Source organism: Podarcis melisellensis (assembly GCF_964234715.1).
Source record: "Podarcis melisellensis genome assembly, chromosome: 2".
Classification (NCBI taxonomy): domain Eukaryota; kingdom Metazoa; phylum Chordata; class Lepidosauria; order Squamata; family Lacertidae; genus Podarcis; species Podarcis melisellensis.
This window is the reverse complement of record NC_138529.1, coordinates 123361704-123379397: the sequence shown is the minus strand read 5'-3', so window position 1 is coordinate 123379397 and position 17694 is coordinate 123361704. Positions and strand designations below refer to the sequence as shown.

At 51.9% G+C, this 17694-nt stretch overlaps 2 protein-coding genes across 3 annotated transcripts in view; both read right to left on the bottom strand.

Annotated features, from left to right (window-relative positions):
* Window positions 1–7189, bottom strand: part of HSD17B8 (hydroxysteroid 17-beta dehydrogenase 8) — a 31752-nt gene extending 24563 nt beyond the window's left edge. Inside the window, exons 1-9 of one of the 2 annotated variants that reach the window (XR_014165922.1) lie at window positions 7122–7189; window positions 6418–6608; window positions 5965–6081; window positions 5724–5819; window positions 3485–3570; window positions 3206–3290; window positions 3058–3100; window positions 1755–1829; window positions 925–996 (exon numbers count right to left, since the gene is read on the bottom strand). Coding sequence is in view for 1 of the 2 variants with exons in the window: in XM_081903287.1 (XP_081759413.1) it covers window positions 980–996; window positions 1755–1829; window positions 3058–3100; window positions 3206–3290; window positions 3485–3570; window positions 5724–5819; window positions 5965–6081; window positions 6418–6608; window positions 7122–7167 (756 nt within the window). In the remaining variant the exon portion in view is untranslated. Of the gene's footprint in view, window positions 1–269; window positions 997–1754; window positions 1830–3057; window positions 3101–3205; window positions 3291–3484; window positions 3571–5723; window positions 5820–5964; window positions 6082–6417; window positions 6609–7121 lie in introns of those variants that run through there. The other variant, XM_081903287.1, reaches the window with a different exon arrangement.
* A 1680-nt stretch (window positions 7190–8869) lies between these two features.
* SLC39A7 (solute carrier family 39 member 7) lies at window positions 8870–17235 on the bottom strand. Its single transcript, XM_081899457.1, has 8 exons — window positions 17123–17235; window positions 15349–15919; window positions 14244–14412; window positions 14019–14093; window positions 12056–12181; window positions 11166–11276; window positions 10849–11045; window positions 8870–10065 (listed from the first exon to the last, which is right to left on the bottom strand). Exons 1-8 carry the CDS (start codon window positions 17197–17199, stop codon window positions 9814–9816), a joined length of 1578 nt encoding a protein of 525 aa, XP_081755583.1. The 5' UTR covers window positions 17200–17235; the 3' UTR covers window positions 8870–9813.
* Window positions 17236–17694: the final 459 nt, after the last annotated feature.

Here is a 17694-nt window from a genome sequence, read left to right as displayed (position 1 = left end):
TGGGGGGGGGGTGTTGTGAGACCCCAACGGCTCACGTGGTACAGATCGTGCTGGACTGGACCACTCCAGGCTGGGGGAGGTGAGTGCGTGTGCTTGTGGGTGTGCGATTTCCTGGGGCGCTTCTTACACAAACGCAAGCCACCATGAAGCTGGGTGACCGGGCCAGTCCTTGCAGGGTTGGGGTGAGGATTAAATTGGGGGGCATGCGCGACAGGATAACCAGATATACCACCCCTGAGCTGATAAATGCAATAAATGTGTAAGAAAACTGAGCAGACGCTGCATATTTATTATCATAGAATCAGACCATCATACTATGGAAGATGTTTTCGTGGATGTAAGATCATATCTGCTGCAAGAAGAGTCACCCCCAGGGATATTTCCTGGGTGGGTGGGGGGACAACTTGGCAGAATACATGGGAGAGAGTCGATTGTAAAACGACTCTTATATATCTTGTTCCCATTCACATATATTTGAGGCTATGTAACCCTGTCAGTGTTTGTTCAGAGTGATAAAGTGTCTCTTCCCGCACTCCTCAAGCAACAATTTCTGCATTTCCCTTAATTTTCCCTATTTCAAGGTGGCTCACAGCATTCAAGTGTTTCTCAAAGCGGTACTTTGATCGCCTGCGCATTTGTAGAAGCCGTTGATTTAACTGAGTGATATATATCCCCAAACAAGGCACAGAAATCCTCAGAGTGGAAGTCAGGGGTCTCCGTCCAGCGAGATCTCAGCCTCGCTCCTTGTGCAAAAGACCCCCCCTTTCTTCTGGGGGGGGGAGAGGCCCCCCTGCCTCTAAGCCCCCTCCCCAAACCTTGCATTCAAAGATGTTAGCTGGGAGCTTGTCCAAGACAGGGCCGGCTCCGCAGTGAAGGAGGAACCTGCCCCCAAGTCCTTCCTTTGAAAGGGGGGGTGGGCATCGGGGAGTGTGGTTTCCTTGTGGGTGGGGGCGGGTTTCTCCAGAGGCAGGAAAAGGCATCAGATGAAAAGACCCCCTGGAGGAAGAGAAAGAAAAGGGGTCAGCGGCTGACCTTGTGGAGATGGTTGGAAGCTGCCCAGGGTAACCCATTCAGATAAGCAGGGTATAATAAAATAAAATAACAATAATAATTCACTTTATATAACCTTTATACACATTCTCAGAGGGGATAAAGCCATCAAACTTTCTGTAAAAATGTTCGGATGATGAAAACCATGAGCTAAAGAGTAACCCATTCAGATAGGCAGGGTATCAAAAAACAAAACAAAACAAAACAACAACAACAATAATAATTCACTTAATTTTGTTCCATAACTTTTATACGCATTCCCAGAGGGGAAAAAAGCAATCAAACTCTCTGCAAAAATGTTCAGATGATAAAAACCCTGAGCTATAAAGGGAGTTCCAAACATGCACCAGCTATTCTACGTGTCTGACGGGAGAATTTATCTATTTCGTAAAATTTATACAGGGTGGGAAACAGCTATGCAAACTCTTTAAAGAACAAACATTCTGTGTTTTTTACTTTGGGTGGGTAGGGTTGTCTAAAATGGAAATGTTTTCTGTGGGCGCTGGAAGGAGTACAGAGAAGGCGCCTGGCCGATTTCAAGTGGCAGGGAGTTCCAAAGTCCACGTGGAAAGATCGGAGTTGTCACAAATACGGGGAGACCTTTTGGGGTCCCTTCTCACTGCTCCCCACCACCAGCACCGGCATCCAAGGGGAGCCCCCCACCCCAAAGGGTCACCAAATCAGCCCCCCATCGCCCCACTTACCGGTCACCTCCAGGCTGGCGCCGGTGATGTAGCGGCTGTCATCGGAGGCCAGGAAAGCACAAACCTCGGCAACATCTGGCAGGAGACGAAGGAGACTGTGAAGCCCCCTCCTCCCAACGCCTGCAGCCCCCCAGACGCCCTCAGCCCCCTCCCAGGTAAAGAAACCTGCCCCTTTCTCTCCGCAGCCTCAGAGAGATTTAGGCCGGCGAAGCCAGTCTTGTCGGCAGGTCTTTCCCCAGCTGCCGGTGGGGAGGACGGATCCAGGGACCTTCTCCTAGCATTACTATTATTATTATTTCCTGTACAATCTATACCGCCTTTTAGAGCTGGAAGGGCCCCCCGTAAGGTCATCCAGCCCACCCCCTGCAAGGCAGGAATCGCGGCAAAGCTACATTCCTCCCCCAAACTCCCTTAGGCTATATTATTAGTATAGAAATATCCGGAATCGTGGGTAGGAAGGTGGAAATATCTAAATTAGTGGTTCTTATTAGCCCGGGTAGCACCGAGTTAGAAACAAAAGAGGAATGCAAATGGGTAAAATTGATGGGAGTTGCAGCCAGACAGGCTACAGTGAGTAATTGGAAAAATGCAGAAGAGCGAGGGGTGAACCAATGGAGGGAAAAGCTGAAAAAAATATTATAATTTTAGAATATCTAACTGTGAAGATTCACAAAATGAAAGGGTTTAAGGGTGAAAGGGAGAAGGAGGAGGATTGGACTGAGAAGGTATTGAATTATTTGGGTAGGTCTGAGCAATTTGGGGCAATTAAAATGTTAAAAGTTAAATAAACCTTGTGGAAGGAGGAGTGTTAAGGTACATAGAAGTGTACATATGGTTGATTTGAATATGTTGTTATTGATTATATATACCCAATGTATCAGCTGCCTGGGGGGTTTAACTGTTTGTGTTTTGATGGTTGTTAATTTTTTTTTAAAAAAAATTATCATTATCATTATTATTATTATTCCCCACATTAGGGGGGCAGGGCCATAGCTCAGGGAAAATAATGCATTATTTTTATTTATTAAATTTGCATCCTGTACTGCCCTTCATGTGGTTCACAACATAAAAACACCGTAATAAATCTCTAACAGGCAGCAGCTGAGAGGGCCTGAGAGGCATCGCTAAAAAACCCCAGATATTTTTCGAATTTTTCGTTGGGGTCCCTTCCAGCAACACGATTCCTCCGTTCTATGACGTCTGGGCACTCCCCGCCCAGCAGGAGGAGGGAGGGCACTCTGCAGGCGCTCAGAGGCACCCTCCCCACCCTTCAAAGGAAGCGCAACTATATCGCTGAACTGACCTTCGGGCTCCCCGAGGCGTCCCAGCGGCACCATGGCGGCAAACTGGGGAGAAGAAGGGACAGGGGTCAGGGAGGGATTGGGGCAGGTGACTTCTTCACCCCAGAGAAATTGTGGGGAGGGTGATGGTGCACCCTGAAAAACTCCCACCTTGTCCAGCACTTTCTGGGGGACCTTGTCCGTCATGGGAGAGCGGACGAACCCAGGCAGAACCGTGTTGCAGCGGATCCCGTACCTGCAGAGGAAGCGTCGCTTAGTGGTTGGACCAGGGACAGGGCAGGGTTCAAATCCGCAACGCTTACTGGCAGCAGACTATTCGGCACAGACGACCTCGCAGGGTCATTGTGGGGGTGGAACGAGGGCAGGCGAATGGGGGGCTCCTTCGCACCCCCACCCCCATCTCTCCCTCTGCCCCCCAGCCTGGCTTACCTGGCCAGCTCCTTGGCTGCCGTCTTGGAGAGGGCCTCTACCCCGGCCTTGGAGGCTGAATAGTTCACCTGCCCCAGATTCCCCACCTGGGCAGGAAGAAGAGAAGAAGGGCAGAGGCACAGGGACTGAATTATCAATCAATCAATCAATCAATCAATCAATCTTTATTACGGTCCAGAGACCCAACAAATCGTTACAAAGCAATGCACAGTTCAGACAGCCTGCCTCCAGGTTAAACAAGCGTTTTGGATTTTAGAAGTAATAAGTGTTTTTATTTGGTTTTTTTCTTTTAGTATTGTAATGTGTTTTGTTTTGTGTCTTTTCTATGTTATATTCTGCTTCTCAATGTGTATTGTATTGCTTTATGTGCTGTGGCTTGCCGTTGTTTTATCAATTATGGTTTAGATATTATTGTAACTGTTAAGTGGATTTCTGTTTAACATTTATATGTTGATATTATTATTTAATACTATTCTAATGATTGTTGAATGTTACTTTTTTGATGGAGGTTGCCTATTTTAAAGTTATGTTTTATTATCACATTTTTGCATTGCATTAGATTGTTATAAGATGTACATTTTTTGTTTCTTCAGCTTGTAAACCGCCTTGAGTATTGTAAGATAGAAAGGCAGTATGCAAATGAAAAATGATGATGATATATTTGTTATAAATGTGGAAAATTTGAATAAAAAAATTGGGGGGGGGGGAACCACAAGCATTTTGTTCAGACTTAAAGATAGGGATTGTTGGTTCTTGCAACCACCCATAAAAACGTCACCACTGCTAATGTTCTAGCGTTTGTCTGGTCTTCCAATAGGAACCTGACATAGTGAGCCTCTGATTTTCCCGGGAAAGGTACCAGCAAGGGTAGTATCAGTTCAGCCCTGGCTTGCTCGCATTTCGCAAAGTGCAGCAAAATATGTTCTATAGAATCAATGTCTTGAGCACACGAGCAAAATCTGTCCTGGTAGGGAACTCCTCTCAACCTGCCATCCAACACTGCAGAAGGAAAGACGTTTAGTCTGGATTTGATGAAAAGCCTTCGATAGTTTGGTACCGTCAGGTTTTTAATGTAAGATGTTAACTCAAAGACATGCCCATATTGTACCCTACTGCCAGCGGACTACAGACTGCGTGTGATCGAGATCACAAGTCACTGTGTGCATTATCCCATAATCTTTGCTTTAACGTCTTTAGGGTGCCTTCATAACCCAGGTAATAAAAGGAAAAGGAGGGGACGTTTTATCATATGTGGTGGGACTGTAATGTAATTTAAAAAATTTGAGAAATGATATACAATGAATTGAAGAAAATGTTCCACTTAACATTTGTTAAAAAACCTGAAGCATTTTTGTTAGGGATTGTAGGGGAAAAAAATTGAAAAACATATTCATGTATGCGACAACTGCCGCGAGAGTCCTAATAGCACAAGGATGGAAGACTGAGGAAATTCCAACTAAAGAATCATGGCAAGAAAAATTGATGGACTATGCAGAACTGGCAAAACTGACATATAAGCTACGGGACAAGGATAACTGTGACTTTAAAGATGAATGGGAACCCTTTACAAAGTATCTGAAGAAGCAAAAAAGCAAACTGGACTCCTTGGCAGGTTTTGAATAAACATTCACAATTTTTTTATTGACAATAATCAGCTAAACAATTTAAGGATCTATACAACTTTGTAAGATGCAGAAAACTGCATTCTGAGATAAACCAAAGACTGGAACTGAGGGAAGTGGGGGTGGGTGGGAGGGAGAAAAATGGGGGGGGGGAATTAGGGATGACCTGTTTTTGGATAATGTGTTTTGTTTAAATATTTAATTACATTATTTAAAAATAATAAATAACCCAGGTAATAAAGCTTTTTTGGGCGGTGATGGACCAATAGAGGTGGCTTTTCTAGCCATGGTTTCCTGCCATTTGCTGACAAACTCCTCATTGTTAGGTGTTGGTAGAAACCCTTCCCTAGACCAAAGACTGAAATCCTGAGCCAATGTTTTAGGGCAGGTGAAACTGGGCATTCTCCAGCTTCTAACTCCAGTATGGAGTTGGGGACGCAGTTGGGTGCCTGCAGCAGAGATCGTATAAATTTGGTCTGAAAGCCATCTAGCTTAGGCAGGTCCCCATTATGCCAGACATTTGCAGCGTACAGGAGTTGGGCAACGGATTTTGCGTTGAATTATTGGCGGTGGGGGGCAGAGGCCAAGGAGGTCATTAGGAGGGGGGGTCACTGCACCTTGCCCACGATGCTCCCCAGGTTGATGATGGAGCCCCCCGAAGCCCCGCTTGCCACCAGCGCCTTCGCCACGGCCTGCGTCACCAGGAAGGTCCCCTGCGGAGAAGGAACAGATGGAACAGGACGGGGTTGGGATGCATGACCACTGGGTTCCTTCATGAGCCTATGAGCAAGGCGATCGAGGGCCTGGAAACCAAGGGAGGGGGGTCTCCCGGGGACGCCTCCCTTGCCGGCCAAGTACCTTAAGGTTGACCCTGAGGACGGCGTCAAAGGCCTCCTCCGTCTGCTTGAGCAGGAACTCGTCCATGGTGATGCCGGCGCAGTTGACGCAGACGTTGGCCGGGCGGGAGAAGCGGGCCTGGAGGCCAGAGGGAGGAAATCAGCACCAGAAGCTCTGTCGCGACCCCAGGAGGTAAAAAGGATTCGGGCCTCAACATCGCAATGCAGGGGGTTGGGATGGATGACCCCGGGGTCCCTCCTGACCCAACAATTCTAGCATTCCATGATAAGCTCCCTGAAGGTCCTTAGGCTGGCCTACCTTGCAGAGCCCTTGTGAGGATGGAGAAGAAGGAAGGCGGGATACGAAGGCAGCCAATGAACGCAGGGTGCCGAGGCCGAATGCTTACTCAGGGCAAGGCTTGGCAGAGCAGGGACCCCCAGAGCTCATCTAGTCCAACCCCCCGCGAATGCCCACCTGGATCTGGGCCACGAGGTCGGCCACGCTCTTGGCGCACCCCACGTCGACGCGCAGGGCCTGGTGGTCCCCCGCCTGGAGCCCCCGAAGCGTCTGGGCTGCACCGGCCTCATCGCAGTCCGCTATGGCCACCTGGGCCCCTTCGCGGGCAAAGCGGGCGCAGATGGCGCGGCCGATGCCGCTGCCACCCCCTGAGAAAGAAGGAAGAGGAGCCTGGGTCACCCTCCCCGGACGGGCTTCTTCCCCAGCAACCCCTCTGCCTTCAACTGCTCCATGGCAGGCAGAAATGGAACGGGTGCAGTTCTTCTAAATAAAGAAGCTACATTCAGGGCTTGTCACTGCCAAGCAGCTTGAGCTGACGGCTGACAGGTCAGGGCTCCTGGGAGGACCCGAGAGGCGGAAATCCAACAGGTAGAGCCCCCCTTTGCTCTCCATCATCAATTGTGTTTTTGGGGCTGGGGCCTGGGTTCAAGTCCAGAGTTTGGCCTTTGGCAGGTCACTCCTGACAGGTTGTTGTGGTTAGATGGGGGGTGGAGAGAAAGGTGGGGAGCAGAAAGGCAGCCAAGGCGTGAGCTCGACCTGTTGAACTGATGCCTGAAATATGCTGCCTTTCCCCATTGGCAGACCCCACCCCCAAATACCCCCCTCCCGCTGCCCCTGTTGAACTCCTGCCTGCCTCCCTCCCCCCCCCCAGGAGAAGGGACCTGTCACCAGGGCCAGGGTCCCTCGCAGCCGCAGGTGGGCGGCCATCGCTCTGTGGGGGAAGGACCGGAAGTGAAGAAGCTCCGCCCCCCGCGCCGGAAGTTCAGGCGCGGAGGCCCTTCTGGGCCGCCGTCTCTATGGCCGCAGTCCTCCAGGGGTGGGGGAGGAGCCAGGACTCCTGGGTCCTTGGGGAGGGACAGCGGATGTGTGTGTTCTCCCCCCCCATCCTCTGCAGCAGCAGGAGAGGAGGGGATCCAACAGGTGCTGCTCTTGCAGGGCTGCACCTGTTGAATTTCCACCCAAGCACTTATTTTTTTAAGAGACATATTTAATCATACGTTTTGTATGTACCGTAAGGGGCCCACAGTGTCAGGGGAAAGCCAGTAAGGCGGGCAGGATATAAATAGTAAAAATTATTATTATTAGTAGTAGTAGTAGTAGTAGTAGTTATTTACTGCATGTCTATCCCACTGGCTAATGTGGGGCGCATGCTTCTCCTTGCACCCCCACAACCACCCTGTGAAGGAGGCTAAGCTGAGAGAGGCAGAGACTTGCCCAGCATGGGATTCGAACCCTGGTCTCCAAAGTCCTGGTCCGGCACTCTAACCACTGCACCCCACTGCCTCTCAAGTGCTCAAGTTGCAGGAGACTCAGCCAGCGTCTTTTGCAAGCTTTACCAGGAACATAGGTGTCCCTCCCTCCACCTTTTCACAGGCATTCAGCATTTGAACCTTCCCCTGTTGAATTTCTGCCTTCTGAGTGGGCATCTCAAGCCCACCCCAGCGCCAGAGGCAGGGATGCAATCAGGCTGGGTTTTCTCAGATCTGAGCTTTTGGGCGGTTTGAGCGACAACAGAAACACCTGCGATATGCACACCTGAGACAGGCCATTGCTCCATTCATTGCTGCAGCACTGGCTCTGCACCACAAGGACTAGCGGCCTGAGATCTCTGCCCAGCCCTGCCATTGGGGATTGAACCTGGGCCCTTCTCCATGCCAGGCAGCTGCTCCCCCAGCGCTGCGGCAATGAGACGCTCGCAAAGCTAAGCAGGGACTGGGATGGCTTCAAACTGGACGGGGGACAGAGGGAAAAGGGGGTCAGGCTAGATGACTCTCGGGACCCTGAGGTGTCGGACTTGCAGTTCCTACCTGGAAATGCCGGCAGAAATCGAACCTGGCCCTGGCAAAGCAGGTGATGGACTGCCAATTGATGACCGCTCCAGTCTCCTGTGTCTTTCCTGGGCATGCAAGACGCCCTACCTGCTTAATGGTCAGCCAGCCCCCAACGTTTGGGAAAGGGTCATCTTGCTCAGTGGTTAGAGCTCAGTGGTTAGGTGCTTGGCATCATTCCTTGCTTCCCTCCACCCAAAATATTCCTTTACCTCTGTGTTTACTCCGCTGCCAAGGTGGGATCCTGCTCCCCCCCCCCCTAAAAAGGGCATTTCGATTTTTTAAAATAAAATCCCAGTTCGACGGCTCCCTGGTCGAGATGTTCAGGGGCTGGTGAGGAATGACAGGGTGGTAGGAATGGGGGGGACCCTGTGGGTCATCTAGCCCAACCCGCTGCAAAGCAGGAAAGCAACCGTGTTCTGTCGGCCTGAGCAAGATTAGCCCGAGCAGGATGATGGGAGTTGTAGTTCACAGCGCCTGGGTGTTTCAATGAGGGTGGCCAAGGCTGACCCAGTGGGGCCTTGGGGAACCTCCACCCCCTGATGACCAAGTCCAGGAACTATACACAACACCTTTTCCCCTTTTTTCCAGGGCAGAAGTCAGTTTTAATTGCAGGCGCCACTATTTCTGTCCTTTACACATTTCTCCCTGGTACAACCGTCGCCCCAAAGTAAGACCCCTCCACCCTACAAAAGAAATTGCAAAAAGAAAGAGACAAAAAGAAATATATATATATAAATGACTTGTACACGGAAAGTCCGTTCCTAAACCCCCACACCGTTTCCATGGAGTATAAATCAGGATTTCTGCCCCGGCTTCGGCCGCGAGAACAGACTTCCAGGAGTCGTATTTTACAGTAGCAGAAACGCTTTTCTAAAGATCCCCTTGGAAAATTCTCCTATGGGGCGCAGTTTGGTTCCCTTTTGGGGGGCAGAGGGGGGTCCCCACTGTGACGCCCTCAGCTCCCCCCTTCAGAGCTGCGCCCAAATATTCCATTATTGGCTGCCAGCAACTGTGCTCCTCCAGCAAAAAAAGCATGATTTCTCCTGACCCAAAACCTCCCCAAATCATGGCTCCCCCATATCCCACACCCTGGTCCCCCAGGTTCCTGGTCCTTGCTTCCGAGCCTCCAACCCCAACAATTCGGGGCCGAGAGGACGGACACGCAAACACACACACACACACACACACACACACACACACACACACACACGAGAAACCTAAAATTCTCTTCCTACCCCCCACCCTGTGCCCTATAGAAAAGGGCATTTTGCTATCTCCAAGCAGAGCAGAAGAGCTGGCCTCCCAGGAAATCCCAGACTGGTCGTTTTTTTCTCCACATCCTCTTCCTGCAGCACCAACACAGCGCCCCTGGAGGAAGGGAGGTGCGCAGCAGCGGCTGAAATGTCTGGACCCCAGATGGAGCTGGAGAGGGAGTGGGGGGCCGGGCTGTCCGTTTCTCCTTGGTCCCGCCTCCGCTGCCCCAAACGAGTGCCAGGCCCCCTCCCCGTCCCCCCCCCCTGCTCTACTCGTACTGGGCGATGAAGACCATCATGGCGACTCCGCCGACCAGTCCCAGCACCTCCAGGAGTGACTGCACCGGCCCCGAGTCCTGCAGCAGCTCGGGAATGACCGAGACGGTGGCCACGTAGATGAAGCCGCCGGCCGTGAAGGGCAGGATCCAGGCCGTGGCTGCCTCGCCCACGCCTTCCGCCAGCAGTGAGCAGACCGTGCCCGCCAGGGCGCCCAGTGCCGTCACCAGCTGAAGCTTCATCGCCTGGCGGGGGGGAGAAAAGGGGGACAGTCTCACTCAGGGCGGCCCGAAATGCCAGATGGGAAACCCCCCTAAGGCTCTTCTTGCCCAGCGCCTCGTGCTCAGAGGTAGACTGCCCCTCTCTAAGGAGGCTCAACCTCTCTACCTCTCTTTCAAATCAGAACCAGTGAAGGCAGTGAAGGTCCTGTGTGAGTGCCTGGAGGCGCTTGGAGGATGGATGGCAGCTAATGGATTGAGGTTGAATCCTGACAAGACAGAAGTACTGTTTTTGGGGGACAGGGGGCGGGCTGGTGTGGAGGACTCCCTGGCTCTGATTGGGGTAACTGTGCCCCTGAAGGACCAAGTGCGCAGCCTGGGAGTCATTTTGGACTCACAGCTGTCCATGGAGGTGCAGGTCAACCCTGTGTCCAGGGCAGCTGTCTACCAGCTCCATCTGGTAAGCAGGATGAGACCCTACCTGCCCAGTGATGAGGGCCTTCTGGCGGTTCCCTCACTGCGAGAAGCCAAGTTACAGGGAAGCAGGCAGAGGGCCTTCTCGGTGGTGGCACCCGCCCTGTGGAACGCCCTCCCACCAGATGTCAAAGAGAACAACTACCACCAGACTTTTAGAAGACATCTGAAGGCAGCCCTGTTTAGGGAAGCTTTTAATGTTTGCATTTTAATATTTTGTTGGAATCCACCCAGAGTGGCTGGGGAAGCCCAGCCAGGTGGGCGGGGTATAAATAATAAATTATTATTATTGTTATATATGTATATCAACCCTTCCCCGCCAGGGAGATCTGTTACCTTCTTCTTGCTGCAGCCGGACTGGACGAGGATTGCGAAGTCGCCCACCTCATGGGGCACCTCGTGGAGCAGGACCGTCAGGGTGGTGACGGCCCCCACCGTGCCCCCCGCCAGGAAGGACGCCCCCAGCGCCAGCCCGTCCGTGAAGTTGTGGGCAAAGTCAGCGGCCAGGTTCAGGTAGCCAGACACGCGCATGGCTGGGGGGGGGGAGAGGAGAGAAAGTGAGTCAGGGGGCTGTGTCCCTGGACCCCCATTTTAGAAAAGCCCAATCGCTCCCCCCCAAAAAATCCAGGGCTCGCCCAAACGCACCACCTCACCAGAGTCGGGGGGCTTCTGCTTCCCCTGGGAGGGGGCTGCGGTTTTCTCCGACGTCTTTCCCCGCAAAGGCTCTTTCTCTGCCTCGTCGTCGCTGCTTTTCGCTTTGGGAACTGGGGAGGAAGAAAGGAAAGTTTTAGGGGGGCAGGAAGACACCCCCTGCCCCCCAACAGATAAAGCCACGGCAACAAGTTTATCTCCCCCCACCTCAATTAATCTTTATTAATTTCATGCAATGAATCACAGCTGCAACTCTCCGTTGATAATGTAGATAAACAAAGTAGAACAGAAAAGCTGGAAATATATTAAATTGTTCCCATATTGAGACTTCCCTCCTCCTCAACCTGTTTCTATACCGACTGCATATTAAACATAATCTATTTTACAATTATCCAATGCATCCAAGGATTAGGACACGTTGCAGGAATCATTCAAAGCCTGCCAACGATTTTACATGTTTACCATGATCTTTTAGATATTTACAGTGATCTTTTAGATATAATTGTCCCATTCTCTGTTGAATTTTTGATCTACATGCTTCCATCTCGGCATATTCTAACAGTTTCGTCTGCCCTTCCAATTTTGTCGGTATGTTCTCTCCTTTCCCACGCAGGGCTAACAACATTCTCGCTGCCATACATAAATAATCTCCTTAAATCTTTCGGTATCTCCACACCCATAATCCCCACAAGAAAGGCTGCCGGGTTTGGGGGAAAGGTTAATTAAAATGGTTTTTTTTAGCTCGTTGTTCCTTCATCCTTTTGCAAGTTTATCTTGCCCGTCGCCCCGAGATCTTTGGACAAATGGCAGTGTATAAATCGAACAAAGAACTGAATAAATGAGGAACTTGCGCAAGGGGCAGATTCGGCCCCGGGGCTTTGGCCGCACCCACCGTGGCTGTGTCCGTGGTGTCCGTGGCCTCCTTTGACGTGCCGGACGAACTTCTCCACCACCAGGAAGGCCACGATGCCCCCCAGGACCCAGAGGCCCACCGACATCATGTGCTGGTGCTCAGAACCTGGAAGGAGGCCGGGGGAGATGAGCAGAAGATGATGAGAAAGAAGAGACTGCAGAAGGATCAGGCCCTTGACCCTGGTGGGTTCTATTTTAATAATAACAATAAAAACTTTATTAATTACTTATATCCCACCCATCTGAATGGGCTGCCCCAGCTGCTCTGGACAACTTCCAGCAAAATTTTTATAAAAACGCAATGAAAGCTAAAACCTTAAAAACCTCCGTAAATAGCGCTGCCTTCAAAAGTCTTTGAAAACTATTTTTTCCCCTTCCTTTTTGACTTTTCTCTTGGTTTGTTTCTGATCTCTCGTCTCCAGTTTTCACTGTATTTTATGTTGAAAGGTATAAATAACTACACAACCTTTAGAAGACATTCAAAGACACCCCTGGATAGGGAAGTTTTTAATGTTTCTTATGTTTTACCATGTTCTTATATGTACTGGAAGCCGCCCAGAGTGGCTGGGGAAACCAGGTCAGATGGGTGGGGTATAAATAATTATTTAATATTAAAAAGTTGCTGTTGTTGTTATTGATACATCGCAACAAAAATACAGTTGAAAAGGAAAGTTGATTTCCTGGATATCTGGTGGGAGGGCATTCCACAGGGCGGGTGCCACTACCAAGAAGGCCCTCTGCCTGGTTCCCTGTAACTTTACTTCTCGCAGGGAGGGAACTGCCAGAAGGCCCTCAGAGCTGGACACCAGTGTCTGGGCTGAATGATGGGGGTGGAGATGCTCCTTCAGATATACTGGCAGTTTAGGGCTTTAAAGGTCAGCACTAACACTTTGAATTTTGCTCAGAAACAAACTGGGAGCCAATGTAGGTCTTTGAAGACTGGTGTTATATGGTCTCTGCAGCCGCTCCCAGTCACCAGTCTAGCTGCCGCATTCTGGATTAGTTGTAGTTTCCGGCTCACCTTAAAAGGTACCCCCATGTAGAGCGCATTGCAATAGTCCAAGTGGGAGATAACCAGAGCATGCACCACTCTGGTGAGGCAGTCTGTGGACGGATAGGGTCTCATCCTGCATACCAGATGGAGCTGGTAGACAGCTGCCCTGGACACAGAATTGACCTGTGCCTCCATGGACAGCGGTGAGTCCAAAATGACTCCCAGGCTGCGCACCTGGTCCTTCAGGGGCACAGTTGCCCCATTCAGGACAAGGGAGTCCTCCACCCCCACCCGCCCTGTCCCCCAAGAACAGTACATCTGTCTTGTCAGGATTCAACCTCAATCTATTGACCACCATCCATCCTTTAAATTGTAAGACTGTCTTGTTTCAATTGAGCTCAGGTGCGGCACGTTTTCAACCAAGAGTGGAGTGCAAATTGTCCAGGTAAACTACTAAACTACCTGCAGAGATAGCGCAGGATAGTGCGCACCCTGGAATTGATCTCTTTCAGCTTCTGCCTTCTGGAAGAAGGCACAGGGTTATAAAGACTAGGACTAGCCGCCGGAGAAACAGTTTCTACCCAAATGCAATTCTGGTTTTAAACACAGTGCAAGGTAGTCTCTGTGGGAGTATATTGTATTTAATTATGGGGTATCAGAAGTTTTAGGGGGCTAACCAGGCTGGGATAGCAGGCCTGTCAGTTTTTGAATGATGTAGATTTTTTCAATTTCGTTGTTCTGTATGGGACAATGACAACAAAGATTATTTTATCGTATCATAAATGAATAAATGTTTGCTCTCTCCTGCAATGACTCAGCCTTTCTCCACCTGAGCTCCCCAGATGTCATTGGGCTACAACACCCATCACCCACGGCCGCTGCTTTGGGCTCCCTAGGGCTGCTGGGAATTGTAGTGCAAAAGCTCCCCCCCCCAGCGCCGAGTTCTTACCCTGGTGAGAATGGCCGTGGGATTCCGGCTTCGCGTGGCTGTGTCCTGCGCCTTCCCCGTGGTGGGAGTGCGGCTCTGGAGGGGAGAAGGAACAGGTGAGTAAAAGGGACCTCTCAGGGCCATGTAGTCCAACCCACCGGAATCGCAGCTCCCTCGGATGAGAGGGGGGGAGGGAAGAGGCAGGGTGGAGGGGGCAGGACCAGGGGGGGCTGCCCTTCAACTCACCCAGCGCGTGAGGGATGAGGTGCAGGAAGGCGTCTCCCAGAAGCCCGCCCGAGGCGAAGCTGAGCAGCAGTTTGAGGAGGGCTTGGTGCTGGGAGGTGTTGGACTCCACCGGGATGAGGAAGAGGATGAAGTACGGGGCAGCGCTGATGAGGAGAGTGGCGCCAATGGCCTACGGGTGGGGGGAGAGAAAGAGAGGGTCACCCCCACAGCCAGCAGGGGCCCCTTGGCCAAACCCCACATTTGTTGAGCCATCCAGCCCAGGCCCCTGCAATGCGGGACTCGCGAGGGCACCCCCGTCAAGGCTGGGGGTCTCTTTTGCAGACTGAGAAAAGATAATAATAATATTAAATTTTATTTATACCCCACCCTCCCCTCCCTTCCTCAGGAAGACTAAAACCCTATATAAAAATTTGTTGATTATAATACAACATTAAAACATTAAAATGCAGCCTCATATCAGTGGAAACTCAAAAACTTTTTGGGGGATGAAAACATCAGGTCTTCACCAAGGCCAACTATCCAGACTGGTCCTACGTGGGCCAGAAAAAAGCCAGGGAAGTCCCCAAATAGGAATTCCATCACAGGAGGAGAAAGGAAAAAGGAAAGAGGGGAAGGGAATCAAATTGACTCCAAGCCAAAGGCCAGGCGGAACAACTCTGTTTTACAGGCCCTGCGGAAGGAAATCAGATCCTGCAGGGCCCTGGTCTCATGAGGCAGAGCGTTCCAACAAGCCGGGGCTTTGCTTGAGGCTAAGCTGACTTTCTTAGGTCCCGGGACCTCTAGGGTGTTGCTATTTATGGACCTTAAGGTCCTCCGTGGGGCATCCCGGGAGATAACGTTGGATAATAAAAAAATGGGCAAAAGGGATGGCACGGAATTCACCATCAACCCAATGGCAGCTCTCTGTACGGCCGCCCTGCTAAAGGCACTTATGAGGAAAGAAACACCACTGGGTATGTGGAACTTGCTTCCAAGACAACACAGATGGGAAAGTGCTGCCAGCCTCTCCCGTTCCCAGAAAGAGCAAAAGACCCCCGTCCCACCCAGAGCCCGGGGAAAGGGATCCAGAAAGACCCTGAGTTGTCTGATGCTGGAAGCCACTCACGTAAGTCCACAACTGCAGTGGCTCCAACTTCTCCCTCCTTGGCAAAGGCTTCTCGTTCCCAGGGAAGGATTGGGCCCTGCTGGGGCCGCCAGCAGGAGACTCGTGCGAGTTGCTGTGGTGGTGAGGACCGTCGTGGAAATGGCCATGACCATGGTGGTGGCCCTCATGCCCATGGCTGTGTCCGTGGTGAAAATCCTCGTGCGAGTGCCCATGGTGCAAGCCTTCGTGCGAGTGGCCCCCGTGCGAGTGGCTGTGTCCGTGGTGGTCCTCGTGAGCGTGGCCGTGCCAGATACCCTCGTGCGTGTGCCCGTGGCCGTCATCGGGGCCGTGCCAGATATGCTCGTGCGTGTGGCCGTCGTCATGTGCGTGGCCGTGCCAGATATCCTCGTGCGTGTGGCCATGGCCCTGAGCGTGGCTGTGGCCGTGGTGGAAGTCCTCGTGAGCGTGGCCGTGAAAGCCCTCGTGCTGCGCGGAGGCGCCCCACAGCAGCGCCAAGCAGAGCACCACGGCGGTGGCCACGTCCGTGGGCTGGGGGCTCGCGAACAACCTGCTAGCAGCCATGGCGCCGGATCTGTGGGGAGAAGGAAGGTCAAGGGCTGCACAACCACACCAGCCTTCGAAATTAGCCAGGAGCCAGGCGCACTTTGCCCCTGGCTTTCGGCCACCAAGTGTGCCAGGATGCTACCGAACATATCCAGCATTTGGGGATTCTTGGATCTGGTCTGTTTTCACGCACTCAGACCCCGTCCTGTAGGATTCCATCCATTATACTTTAACTGTACGATCTGAATGGATTTCTGGAACCAAATGGCTTTTTATGTGCAGCCTGAGCGGGAGGAGCGAAGGATGTCTTAGTTAACTGTTGTCGCTCGTCTTCTCTTACCACCACCCCTCCGCCCTGCTCACTGTTGGGAATAATATTCCTGTGTTGTGAATGACTCGTGTCACCATTAGGGATTGAGAGACTTTCCTCCTCTAAGTTCTCAAAGATCTTCAGGTTGTCCTCTAAACTAGCCAGATGCTTAACGGAGATTCAATCCCAGTTCGTCATTTGAAAAACAAGAGTTTAGAGCCGCCTTGCCCCCAAAACGGCAACTAGACTTTCTGTTGGGGTGACTTGTTTTAGGGAACGACACTGACCCAGATGGGGGGGGGGTGTCTCAAGCAGCCGGTCGACCCACATGCCAGAAACTCAGATTTATCACCTGGACCCTTTTCAAGATGCTTTGCAGGATCAGACCCAGGCGAGGCCCATCCCTGGGGCAGCGGAGTTTGGAGAGCCTGCGAAGGATGCTTGTCCTGCAGCCATGCCCTGGCTTGGGACCCCCAGCTCAGCCCCCCCTTTCCTGTCCCCCAAGGGAGGGGCGGCTGCGTTTTTGCCCCAGGGCTGGCTTTTCAGGAAGGAAGGGAGAGGGGCAAACACGTGATGGGAGAAGACGGGGGGGGAGGAGATGGAGGGGGCAGCAAAGAAAAGGGACCCCCAAGCGCAGGGAGACTGGGGGGGGTCCTCGTTCAGGAAGGGGAGGGAGAGGCTGCGAGGGGGGAGGGACCCTAGCGGGCATCTAGTCCACCCCCTCGCAAGGAAGGGGGGCAGCAAGCGGCCCTCGCGGGGGGCCACGGAGGGGGGGTCCCTCCCGCTGCCCCACCCGCCCCCCAAACGGGGGGGAGCTTACCAGAGGGACCCCCAACCACCCTAGGCCCCCCACCCCCTATGGGCCAAGAGGAAACCCCCCCCGGTAATCCCTCCCGCCCCCCCCGCGAGCAGGATTCTCACCCGGCTCTCTCCGGATCCGCTATCTCCTGCCTGAAGCCTGACGTGGCAGCAGAGCCCCGCCCACCAGCCCCAAACATCGCGGGAACTCCTCCCTCCTCTCCCCCGCCTCTTTCCTCCATTCAAAAAGAAGTGGTAATAATTCCCCCTTTGCCCATCCCTGTGATGGCGCCCACGGAGCGTTTCTGCCCGCGACAAAGATGGCGGCCGCGCACCTTCTTTCTTTCCTCCCTCCGGCGAGAACTGTAGGGACGGGGAAAATGGCGGCCGCCGGTGGCGACGGACCCTGCCCTCAACAAAGATGGCGACCGCTTGGGGGTTTAACGGCCGTTTCCGCGGACGAGCGGCGCCATGATTGTTAAGGGCAGAGTGAGGCGTCGCCGTTCTGAGAAATCGGCTTCGAATAGATTATTATATACGGGCCTGTATTTATAATGCGATATACATATCATATTTATACATGTCTCTCTCTCTCTCTATATATATATATATATAAACTACATTATATAATATGCATATATATAAAATAATATGATATAACTCAAATGTTTCTATATATGATGAGATTGTATTAT

Bases quoted from the DNA above. Each gene is read 5' to 3' on its own strand.
- SLC39A7 (XM_081899457.1), bottom strand. From the start codon at position 17,199: ATGTTTGGGGCTGGTGGGCGGGGCTCTGCTGCCACGTCAGGCTTCAGG. The intron at 14,094-14,243 runs GTGAGTTGAAGG...TCTCCCCTCCAG, and splicing joins CCTCATCCCTCACGCGCTGG to AGCCGCACTCCCACCACGGG. The intron at 10,066-10,848 runs GTAACAGATCTC...CCCCCCCGCCAG, and splicing joins CCGGCTGCAGCAAGAAGAAG to GCGATGAAGCTTCAGCTGGT.